At 35.0% G+C, this 12,631-nt stretch overlaps 1 protein-coding gene across 2 annotated transcripts in view; it reads left to right on the plus strand.

The window, feature by feature from the left end:
• The window catches only part of AGO3 (argonaute RISC catalytic component 3), a 102,549-nt gene that overhangs the window by 56,121 nt on the left and 33,797 nt on the right, over nucleotides 1-12,631 (plus strand). For both annotated transcript variants that reach the window (XM_063104112.1, XM_063104111.1), the window contains exons 6-11: nucleotides 614-748; nucleotides 5,176-5,263; nucleotides 5,385-5,532; nucleotides 5,972-6,091; nucleotides 8,459-8,581; nucleotides 8,920-9,053. In XM_063104112.1, the coding sequence (XP_062960182.1) occupies nucleotides 614-748; nucleotides 5,176-5,263; nucleotides 5,385-5,532; nucleotides 5,972-6,091; nucleotides 8,459-8,581; nucleotides 8,920-9,053 (748 nt within the window). The remainder of the gene's footprint in view (nucleotides 1-613; nucleotides 749-5,175; nucleotides 5,264-5,384; nucleotides 5,533-5,971; nucleotides 6,092-8,458; nucleotides 8,582-8,919; nucleotides 9,054-12,631) is intronic.

Here is a 12,631-nt window from a genome sequence, read left to right on the forward strand (position 1 = left end):
ATGAGTGGTGGCGGTCTACTAACCATTGGTGAAGCTCTTCTAATTCCCAAACCCAAGGCTAAGAAATCATGCTGGTTAACTATTAGAAAACCATCAACTGTAGCTTAATAACATTGGGCAGATACCCCTTAATATTACTACCTGTAGCTTGGATTAGCACCAACAACATTTAATACCACTATCTTCTCAAATTGTTACAAAATAGGGAAAGCTCTCACTAGAATAAACAGTGTAGGGAGGCATGGAAGGCCTTGTTTAAGAAATAATACCTAAAATTCAACTGCCGAGGGGTTCTGGCCTTCTTTGTCACCTATAAGCCTGTGTATAAGCCTTGTCTTATACACAGAACACTTTTCTGAATATGTAGTAGAGAATGGAATGATTCAGTTACCCATGATGAAAGAGTTAGATTATGAAAACTGGCATTTTGGCCTTTCTATTCTTGTGCCTCAGAGGTCGAGTTGAAACTGCTTAATTTTGGAAATATATGTATACTTAAATATACATAGGGATCATTTAACTCTGTCGATAGTTAATTATCATGGAGCCTATGATGAAGCTTCTGAACTTTTAGGGAAACATTAATTTGTGCTATTTGTGTTTTTCTTCTTAGTTTCTGCCACTGCCTTCTACAAAGCACAACCTGTAATTCAGTTCATGTGTGAAGTTCTTGACATTCATAATATTGATGAACAACCAAGACCTTTGACTGATTCTCATCGGGTAAAATTCACCAAAGAGATAAAAGGTGAATTAATTAACATTTAGAATGACTTAACTATAAAATGCATGGTTATAACAACCTTTTATTGAAATTTTTTTAATAATTAAAATCTATTCGTGTAACATCACCTGTAAAAATATACATCAGTTTTAAAATGTTACTTTAAATTCATTATGGTAACATCTCAGGTAGTGTTTTAGTGAATGAAATGTTAAGTAATGGAATTAGTATTGTTACCAGCTAATTTTTTCTTAGTACTTTCCCATACTAGCTGAAGGGATAAGAGTGTCTCATGGGAAAATGCTTCTATAATACTGTTAAAAGTAGGCAGCTTATCCCAAAAGTATTGTTACTTTAGAATTAAAATCATTCATTGAACGTATTCTAATATGACTTCCTTACTTATCTGAAATGATATTAGGTTTATTTATTTTATTTCTTTGAAAATTATGAATATGGGCCTAGCCTGTTTCAGGCATTGTTCCAGAATTGTAATTTAATTATTTAATATACATTATAGAGTTGACCATCAATTTTGCCTGTTTCACTTAATAGTTAAAATTTATAAGGGCCGAGCCTGTGGCGCACTCGGGAGGGTGCTGCGCTGGGAGCGCGGCAACGCTCCCAGCGGCCGCGGGTTCGGATCCTATATAGGAATGGCCGGTGCACTCACTGGCTGAGTGCCGGTCACGAAAAAAGGAAAAAAAAAAAAAAAAAAAAAAAAAATTTATATAGTGGTGTTGCATTGTATGTACGTCTAACTCTCATAAATTCATCTCTCTACATGGTTTGCCAAAAAGAAAAGAAAAATAATTTTAATAGTCTTCTCAAATTTATATTTTAGATATATATTTACTCTTTTTATATATGTACATTTCTAGATACATTTAAATATACATATGCAGTTTTGTGTCCAAACCCACATATACTGTACATTATCAGCAATTTAAGGGAATTTTAAAGTAATTCTGATTATGTACAATTCTTGCCTTGCTCATGACTTTAGAATTTAATCCTCATGTAAGATGTGACTCCACTGTATTTAGTTTATTATTTAGACATGAAGAGAAATTAAACATTCTCTAATCAGAATGAGTAGTATAAATTCCACTTATATTAAATATTAGATCTTAAATAGCCAGACATAATTATTTTGTTTTTATTTTAAGATTTTGACCTATTTATTGCAGATAATTTTCAGCTTGTGGTTTGAATGAAATATTCAAGTTTGTTCACTGAACGTCTTTCAGTTTCCCAAATCAATTAGAATAGCTGAATACATCCTGCTTGCTCCAGTTATCATTCATTCTTTTTACCATTTAGTAACCAGGAGAGAGAGACTCATTGTAAGAAACATTAAGAAGAAAATCCTTCTAGCTTTGAAAATAAGCATCCATTTAACTCAAGTTATTTAAGTGCCAAAATAAGAAACTATTAAATGTAACTGTTTTGCAACCATACCATTATCCTTTCATAATCTGCATTAACTGCACAGTTAGTATTGTCTGGAGATTAGTGCATTACCTACCATTAACATCTAAATGCCTTAGTTTGCAGTGGAGTTGCTGCTTAGTTACCACCTCTGATATCATGAAGTCACTTACATTATTTTATGGTAACTATGCAATCAACTCATATCACCACTCTATCACAGAAAATACAAGATGTACAGAACAAGGATTCAACTGCTGCCCGAAGAGCATGGACTCGATCTTAACTTCAGCTGCTCAGGGGCCCAAAGAAATGACTGAAAAAATGACTAGAAAGCATTATAAAGTTGATGTTATAGTGAAGGTAAAACTAAGTTTATAGGTTAAATATTTATTAAAGCCAAAAAAATTTTTTGTTTGGATGGAGGGTTTGGGGAGGGACCTGGGCAGAGATTTATCTAGTCCCTTTTTTAAAACTTCAACTTCTTGCTAGCCCTTGGATTTTGGTCTAATTCTTATGATCCTATGATCTATGATCCTAGATTTGGGGTAGAAAAATCTGGATTGGGTCTAATTGACAAAATGATTATTATTTTTTCTCCATTCAAAGTTAAGAAAGCTTTTTTTAAAAGTACATTTTAAAGTACATCATGTATTCCTACTACGGTAACTCAAGAGAATCAGAGTTGTATGTTCTGTGCTGTATATTTGGGTTTAATTTTTAGCTGGCATGAGGAATTTGATGATAGCTGTTAAATTTTGACAGAAAGTATGCTAATAATAAATAGATTTTCTTAATATATTCATTTTATTCCAATTGAACTTTTTCCTATATATTTAATAATAACTTTGGGGTGGTTTTTTTATCCAGCCGAAATATTGGGGAAAATGTGTTATAAAAGTACCATATGTGTACAAAAGTACCAGTTTATTTTTGTTAAAAGCTTATTTTGTAGGCTTATAAAACCTTATTGATTTTTTTTAATTCAGGAGGAAGACTTGAAAACAAATTGCTAAGTGATGCAAATAACAGAATCTTGTTTTAACCTTTCTGTTGTGTTTTCCCCCAAATATAGTATTTTTACATCTTGCTTACTTGTTTTTGTTATGTCCTTCTCATAAGGGCTTCCCTTGATAGTATTTTATTTTCTAGTCTCCATTATAATATGAGGGGTCTTCAAAATTTCATGGAAGGATTCACATTATCTTTTAATTTTATTTTTTAAACAAGCTTTTTGAAGTACCTTCATTAAAGGCATAGTAAATTCTCTAATTGATCTGAAATTTTAGTTTTATAAAGATACAATGAAAAACTACTCACTGATTCAATTAGGAGTGCTTCTCAAGAAAAGCCCATACCATTCTGGTACAGGTACACTGTATCCATTTAACATCTTAATTTGTGCTGATATACAAAAGAAAATATTTACTATGAATGAATTTTGTGTTTGGTACTGTAGTTAGTAATTAGATAGGAAAATAAGTTATACTGTTGCAGGGTTTCTCAGCCTTGGCACTATTGACATTTTGGGCTGGATAATTCTTTGTTGGGGTTCTGTGAATTGTAGGATATTTAGGAGTATCTCTGGCCTCTACCCATTAGATGCCAGTAGCACCCCTCCCCCCATTTGTGGCAATCAAAAATGTCTCCAGACATTACAAAATGTTTCCTAGAGGCAAAATCACTCTTGGTTGAGAACCACTGCGGTATAGGAATCACAAATATGAAAGAGAAATAATACAAAGGGTAATAACCATAAATACTGTCAGGGAACTAAAAGTTGTCCTATATCCACCCCTTTTTAGATTTTCATCTTTTGGAGTCTAGGCCAATCTTTAGAATTGGAGTTGTTTATCTGTGACCAGTAGACATTGTGTGTCTAACTCTTCCCTAGGTAACTCCAAGACTGCACTGGCCAGTATGATAGCCACGAGCCATATGTAGCTATTTAAATTTAAATTAGTTAAAATTAAGTAAAATTAAAATTTCCTTTTTTCAGGCATACTAACCACATTGCATGGGCTCAGTAACACATTGTTAGTGATTACCATATTAGCACAGATGTAGAACAATCCATTACCTCAGAGAATTCTCTTTGACAGCACTGCTTAAGAAAATTCATCTGAAAGAATCTCAGCTGATAGTTTAAAGCCCATTTCTTCTCTTTCTAGAACAGAGGGTCCAGAGGTGTACTTCAGGGATTCAGGAATGCCTAAAATCATGTGCTAAATTATGTGTATGTGCTTTTTTTTCTGAGAGTTTATTGCTTTCATCTGATTCTTGAAGGGGTCAGTGACTCCATAAGAAAGTAGGGATCACCTGCTCTAGGAATTATTTTGGTTGCATTTGATTTGACTGACAATAGTCAGTATTGTAAAAGAGCTGTGTCACTATACTGTACTTCAATAAAATTGTCATTCCACTACTATTAAAAGGGCCTGACATTTTTCTCTTCGTGCTTTATAAATCTTTGAAGGGCTTCCTTCTAGAACTTTATGAAATTCTGATCTTCAGTCAGTATGTGTTGACTGGGCTATTTAAATATCAGATACTTTGAAGGTTATAGAATATTATGAGAATTACTGCAACTCCTCTTTCATTCCTCCCCTCTCTCAGCATAAATACCTGAATTTATTATAAACAGGGTTTTTTATTAATGGAGACTTTGTCCCTTGATCTGTGGACTTTGCAAATTTTATGATTCTATAAGGGTACTTCTAAAAGTTCATGGAAAGATTCACATTATCTTTTAATTCTATTTTTCCACCAACTTTTTGAAGTACCCTCATGTTTTTAATGTGTGGAGGTTGATAGGGTAGGGGAAAGGTTTAGTGTTAGGTCTATCATGATTATAACCATTATTAGCAAAGTTATATATAAAGTCCTTTGTTAATATCACATTGCCTGTATCACAGATTTTCTGTCCAGAAGTGAGTTTTTATAGTAGTGAACAGGCTTTATAAGTATAAATATTTTATATGTGACAGTTCTGTAACCAGTGTTTTTCTTGTTGGGAACAGGTCTGAAGGTTGAAGTGACTCATTGTGGAACAATGAGACGGAAATACCGTGTTTGTAATGTAACAAGAAGGCCTGCCAGTCATCAAACGTAAGAAAAGCTGGTGTTTGTCAGAGCAGCGATGATGTGAGGAGGCTTGCTGTAGGTAGTGGGTTGGCAGTCTTGCTGGCTCATAATGGGATAAGAGTTGTTCATGTGTACTTTTTTTCAGCTTTCCTTTACAGTTAGAAAATGGACAAACTGTGGAGAGAACAGTAGCGCAGTATTTCAGAGAAAAGTATACTCTTCAGCTGAAGTACCCACACCTTCCCTGTCTACAAGTGGGGCAGGAGCAGAAACATACCTACCTGCCATTAGAAGTAATGTCTTTATGCTGCTAAGTAATATCCTCTTGTTTATTATTCTTTTGGGGTCTTTTATCACCTGTAACTTACCTCATACTCTCACATTTATTTTGGAATTTGAACTGTTTTTGAGATTTAATTTATTCTTAATTTTCTGTAATGAAATAATATGAGGGAAGTTCATCCATATTCCTGCCACTCTAATGTAGCTATGTTAGCATTTTGGTATACTTCTTTCAGTGTTTTTATCCTATGTACATTTTACCTAATTATAATCATACTGTAAAACAGTTTTATTTACTACTTTTTTACTTAACATGATATTAAAAAGAAGCGGTTTAATGGAGTAAATTTAAAACTTTTATTTCACGTGTAATTGGCACTAATTGAGAGCTAAAAACAAAAAGATATGTACATTTAATACATCTAGTGCAAAACTTTTTTCCACTTGTAGGTCTGTAATATTGTGGCTGGGCAACGATGTATCAAGAAGCTAACAGACAATCAGACTTCCACTATGATCAAGGCAACAGCAAGATCTGCTCCAGATAGACAAGAGGAAATTAGCAGATTGGTTAGTACTTAACCCTAGAAATAGGAATTTAAAACATGTAGAATGAGCTACTATAGAACCATCTCCTTATCAGTTCACACCTTATTACCATTTCATAGACTGTCAAATTAAAAGGGATTATGGAAATAATCCAGTGGTGTTCTGGAGCTAAACCTTAGTGGGTTACATGAAAAGGGTCAAGTCCTTCTAATTTAACCCTAAACTCTTTAATTAGATCCAGGGAACAGATTCTCTCAGAACTAATGCTTCAATTTAGTGAACTGGAACCTCCATATAAAACGGGACAGGGAAAGGAGGAATAGTCAAGGTATTATGACTAGCAGTAATGAAAGCCTTAACACTCAGTCTAGGAATCCTTACTTACCACCAGTATCAGACTGGCAACTGTACACTCTGAATAAAGAAATAAAGGACAGCTTCAACCATGTAGGGTTTCTGTGCTATTTCATTGTTCTAAATGAGGGGGAGAAAGGCGTTATCAATACCAATTTATAAAACTGGAATAAGGCAAAATTAAAAATAAAAGGGCACCTGGATCTTATCTCACTCTCTCCTTGAATACCATTTAAACTGCTCAAGCAAAGAGAAAAAAGTCTGGGAATATGAATATTCCCGAAAACAATTTAACACTTTCAAGCAGTTTTAAAGATTATTGGAAAAGAGTTGCAGAAACGACTCTTTCATTTTGTAAGCCAGAAAAAAGACCTTTTTTTCCTTTAATTTTGTAAAGAACGAATGGAAGTCATTGCATGATATTTAATTAGGAAAATACAGGCTGGTTCTCATCTGAGATTTTTCTCTGATTCTACTACAAGATTTTAAAAGATTTCCCAAAACTGTTGAGACTAGCACCTCTTACAATCTCTGTAATATCTCAATAACTAGCTGTTCTAACTCATTTATTACAATTTAACTGTTCAGAAAGATAATATTGAAAAAAAGCAGGTTTTGGAGTCTAATAGCCTCAGGTTTGAAGTCTAGCTCCTTCATTTATTTACTGTTACTATTAGTATATCATTTATAGCATCTGGAAGGCTAGTACAGTGAGTGAGAGTAGAAACTCTAGAATCAGAACATACATGGTTTGAGATTCTGTTGGATGTGTGTTACTTGCTTAGCTGTGTGGTTTTAAGCAAGTCATTTAACTTTACTAAGTATTAGTTTTATCCTTTAGAAAATAAAGATGATAAAAGGTCTACTTTTATAGCCATAAGATAATTGCGAAAATTAATTATTAAGCACTCAGCACCAAGCATGTCATGCAGCAAGTCTTGGTAAAGTAGTAGTTGTTATTCTTACTGTGGAGATACACTGAAACACACCAGAAGTGAATGGAATTATGCTTGAAGAAAAAGATGCATTAGTGCTTAGCTTAGAAAATGACTTTTCCTGCTTATTGTGGGAAGATTCTGTTTACATATTATATAGTTTTTTTAGATGGATTTTTACTCAAAGACTTGAACACTGCCTTCTTTTTTGTAACCTTGTTTGACCTTCACCCTGAGAGCAAGTAAATATGTTTTGAAAAAAGTTACTATAACATGGTATAAGCATGAATTGCAAAGAGATCCAACGCTGAATTACAATAAATTCTTTATCTTTGATTGTATATATAGATATGTTATGTAAAAATTATAACCTGTGACTCATACCGGCTCTCTTATCTGTCTCAAGTGTACCTCATTAAATAAATTTTATAATATGGCACTATTTATCTGAAAATACTGAAGTAAATTTTATATAAATTGTAAATCAAGTAATTAGAAAAAATCCTTAGAGGACTGGCCCTTGGCTCACTTGGGAGAGTGCAGTGCTGATAACACCAAGGCCACGGGTTTGGATCCCTATATAGAGATGGCCGGTTGGCTCACTTGGGAGAGCGTGGTCCCGACAACACCGAGTCAAGGGTTGAGATCCCCTTACCAGCCATCTTTAAAAAAAAAAGAAAAATCCTTAGGATTTTTAATACTTCCTGTCAAACTCTAGGTAAAAAAAAATTTTAGTACTATGTTTCTGGATCCTATATCAGAGGTTCTTAACCTTTTTTGGGTGAGGTATTTCTTTCTTCCTCCCAAAACCAAAAATTACCATTTTCATCGGTATATAGTTAAAATTTCTTATTATTCAACCTTATACATACATTTAAATTTTGTATAAATTACCAAGGGGTTCAAAGACTTCCTGCAGTTCATTCATGATTTGTGGTCCCCAGGTTAAGAATCTCTGCTTATAGTTCAGGCCCCATTGATTACACCTATTGCAAAATATATTGTTGGCATAAGTGAAGAAAAAAAAGAGGGCTCTAATGAGTAAAATAGAGGATTTGGGAGAATTTTGAGAGTAACTATAAATATTTTCTGTTGTTAGGTAAGAAGTGCAAATTATGAAACAGATCCATTTGTTCAGGAGTTTCAATTTAAAGTTCGGGATGAGATGGCCCATGTAACTGGACGTGTACTTCCAGCACCTATGCTCCAATATGGAGGACGGGTAAAAATTCTAGATGTTTTAAATCATATACATAAAGTTTCTTAAGTATGGAGATGGAGAGAAGGACACCCTAGCTAAGTCTGGAATTTAGAAAATGTGTTATTGTTCCAACAACATTTTTTTGTTTGTTTGAAGGTGATTATCTTTGCTTGAGTTTAGTAGAATTTTGAGGGGTTTTTAGATGAAAGTATAAATAATATTGATTTAGAACAGCCTATTCCATGTAGAATATCAAAAATATATCAATTCTAAATGCCTATTTTCAGCTCATTAAAATACACTGTATATTAAGTTTCTGTTCTTTTTTGCCATGTTCTTTCTTTTTCCTTTTCCTGTAGAATAGGACAGTAGCAACACCAAGCCATGGCGTGTGGGACATGCGTGGGAAACAATTCCACACAGGAGTTGAAATCAAAATGTGGGCTATAGCTTGTTTTGCCACACAGAGGCAATGCAGAGAAGAAATATTGAAGTAAGGAATGTTATTACTTTGTCTTTGGGATTTTTTTGTGTTTAGATTTCAAATTACCTAATGTTCTGATAAATGTTGTCTCAATATGGAGTATATTTAATCACTGAACCTTTAGAAATGTTTCTTCACAATGGTTTGATGAAGATTCCTGACTTTGTTAGTCATTGTAAAGTCATTGATTCATTCTTCTAAACATCCTAATGAACTAGCTTATGTGGTGTAGCAGCAGCAGCATTGTCTTTTGTTTGTCTGGGAAATACACTATTTCTCCATCATTTCTGAAGGATAGCCTTTGCTGGGTATAGTATTCTTGGCTGGCAGTTGTTTTTTTTTTTCATCATTCCATTCTTTCTGGCTGTAAGGCTTCTGCTGAGAAATCTGCTGTTAGTGTGATGGGGGCTCCCTTACAGGTGACTTGATACTTTTCTCATGCTATTGTTAGGATTCTGTCTTTGTCTTTGACTTTTGACAGTTTGAATACAACGTGTCTCAGAGAGGACCTTTTTGTATTGAATCTGTTTGGGGATCTTTGAGCTTCTTGGATCAGGAAGTCTGTATCTCTCTCAATACATGGGAAGTTTTCTACTATTATTTTGTTGAATAGGTTTTCAGTGCCTTTTTCTTTCTCTTCCCCTTCTAGAGCAACCATTCAGTTGTTTGTGCACTTAAGGTTGTCTGATAGCTCTCTTAGATTTACTTCATTTTTTAAAATTCTTTTTTCTTTTTTGTCTGCCTGGGTTATTTTTAAAAGACTATCTTTGAGATTAGCAATTCTTCCTTCTGCTTGCTTCTTAAGCTCTCAGTTGTATTTTTTATTTCATTGAATGAATCTTTCAGTTCCAGGAATTCTGCTACATTATTTTTTAAAGCATCTATTTCTTTGTAAATTTCCTCCTTCGTATCCTGGATTGTTTTTTTCATTTCGTTGTATTGTCTATCTGAGTCTTCTTGTATCACATTGAGTTTTCTTGATGTTGTTACTCAGAATTCCTTTTCAGTCATTTCATAGGTTTCCTGCTGTTTGGGCTCTGGTACTTGAAAATTATTTTATTCCTTTGGTGGTATCATATTTTCTTGTTTTTTCATATTTCTAATATGCCTACATTGATGTCTGGTCATCTGGTGGACAGTTGCTTCTCCTATTACTCTGGAGTGGCTTTTGAGGAGAGAATTCCTTCTGTGCATATGTTTTATACTGACCGTTGGGTAGGGTCTTTTAGTTTTGGATCCAGGTAGATACAGTAGTGTAATCTCCGTATGGTTGCTTTGACTATATTCAATGTCAGAGTTGTCTGTAGGTGCCTCCGTGGCCTAGGCAGTGTGGCACTCAGTGGTTTCTTGCTGATCTGAGTAACACTGTTTTGGGTCTTTGAGGACATGGGTGAGACTTGAGTTCTTAGGAGAAGTGCCTGAGTGCCCCGTTGCTCTTTGGCTGAGGTGGGTGACCCTGGGCAGACTTGCTGGCACCCTAATGCCCTTTGACCCTGATAGATGCACTAGAGTGTACTGAAGCTCCTCAGCTTGAATGAGGATGACCCTGGTCTGGGTTTCTCTTTCCTCTTTCTTCCTGCCTGGTATTAGGCAGAATCACCTAGATCTGGGTGAGGTTGAATGGTGGTGCCCAGGCTGGGCATCAGCGGGGAACAACTGACTGCTGTGTTAGGAAAAGGGCAGCAGCAGTGGCAGTACTCTGGAGCTGGTGGTGGCAATGCTGGCAGCTGTGAGATTGTGCTTTCCTCTGCAGTTTGAGAGCTGTACTGTCAAGGGCAGAGATGCTGAACTGCTTCACAGGAAGTTGGGGGAGGCGGTGCTGCAGAGAGGGGGCCCACCTAGTCACTTCCAGTGTGGTGGAAAGGGCCACTAGGCAAGCCTACAGTGAAGGGGCCAGAGCAGCCACTTCTCAATGTTGTCTTTTGAGGGCAGTTTGGGTTTAATTCCCATTTTTGCCACTTCCTGGCTTTATTGCCATGGATAATTTATTTAATCTCATTATTCTTTAGTTTTCACCTTTGTAAAGTAGAGATAATAGTACCTACCTACGAGGTAAGGATTAACTAAGATCCTTATTTCTCAATTGAGGTTCTTGAAAGTGTGGTTAAACTCCTCATTTCTACTTCCTTACTCTCTAAAATTTGTCCTCCACCTCCACTACTTTTTCCCTCTTTCTCAGATTCTTTCCTTCAATTTGTATGTGCTCAACAATCTTCTCTTTAAATTTTTAAAATTATCTCGATTTTCAGTTTACCTGACATAATCTTTCAGGCTTCCAAACTTCCATTCCCTTTCCTCCCTTGAAATTGTAGTGCTCTGCTAAAACTTATTCCCGGAAGATCTCCTATATCTTTGTGCTTATCAATTCTAATAGTCTCTTCTTAGCCATTATTTTTCTCAAGATATATGCAGCATTAGATATAACTTACTACCTATCTTCTTGGCATTCTCTCCTCTCTTGCCCTCTGGGTTTTTTTAATCACTTTTTCTGGCCTCTCTCTCTCTCTCTCTCTCTCTCTCTCTCTCTCTCTCTCTCTTTTTGGCAGCTGGCTGATACTGGGATCCAAACCCGTGACCTTGGTGTTGTAAACACTGTGCTCTAACCAACTGAGCTAGCCAGCCAGCCCCTTCTTTTCCTCTTCTTTATCTGTCTCCTCTCCTTTGGGAGTCTTGTGCAGTCTCAAGGGCTTCTGTCACTCTTGTTTGAGGAACTGTGCTGTCATGAAACAACACCAGCTCCACTTATGACTATCCCTACTCCAGACTTTTAAGCTTCTCTTTGACAGAGAATGACATTCAAAGTCAGTATGACACTTAATATTTTTTACCTGTCTCTTAAGTCCTTTATTATTACTCTTTTTACATATTCTGGACAAAGAAACTAAAGCATTTTATTCCTTCTGTCTCCCTAACCTTTTTTCCTGTTTCCATTCATGCAGCTATTACTGAAAGTGCCTCCTTCCTATCTCTACCAATCAATATCCTCTCTATTTGTGCTTATCACTTTATGTGCAAAATATGACCGCATTATAATTATTTTGTAAATTTCTTATCAACCTTCTAGAATCTAATTTTCTAAAGAAAGTGATTCTTGTCTGATTTAAATCTCCACTTTAGCTCATGTAAAATATGTCCATAATAAAAAGTTTTTGAGTGGTATAGAGACCAACATACCTCAGGTCAATTTGTAATTTGCTCTCCCTTCTTCATGTGAGAAATAAAAGTATTTTTTCTATTTATTGCTGTTCATTCCTTTTTACTGACCCCAGATCTCTAAATGTATGTCTTAATGATCACTTAGTATATTTTTTCACTGAAGTTTTTATCCCCCTGCTTTCAAGTAAAATGTCATAAAGTATGGTTTATTACAATGCTATGATTATCTTATTTGACCTTGAAAGGCCAAAGAAAGCAATTCCAATTGTCTATCAAGCTTAGAGTTGTTCTTTTTATTTTATATTTGTTATTCATGGCTTGAATAGTTGGCTCAGAATTATTGGGCCTATCGTTATTCAGGTTGAGTAAAAATATTCAACTTTATACTTCTTGAATTAAACACTAATAAGAAAAAGGAGAATAAGAGAATC

This window comes from Cynocephalus volans, chromosome 8 (genome assembly GCF_027409185.1).
Source record: "Cynocephalus volans isolate mCynVol1 chromosome 8, mCynVol1.pri, whole genome shotgun sequence".
In the NCBI taxonomy this organism is placed as follows: Eukaryota; Metazoa; Chordata; class Mammalia; order Dermoptera; family Cynocephalidae; genus Cynocephalus; species Cynocephalus volans.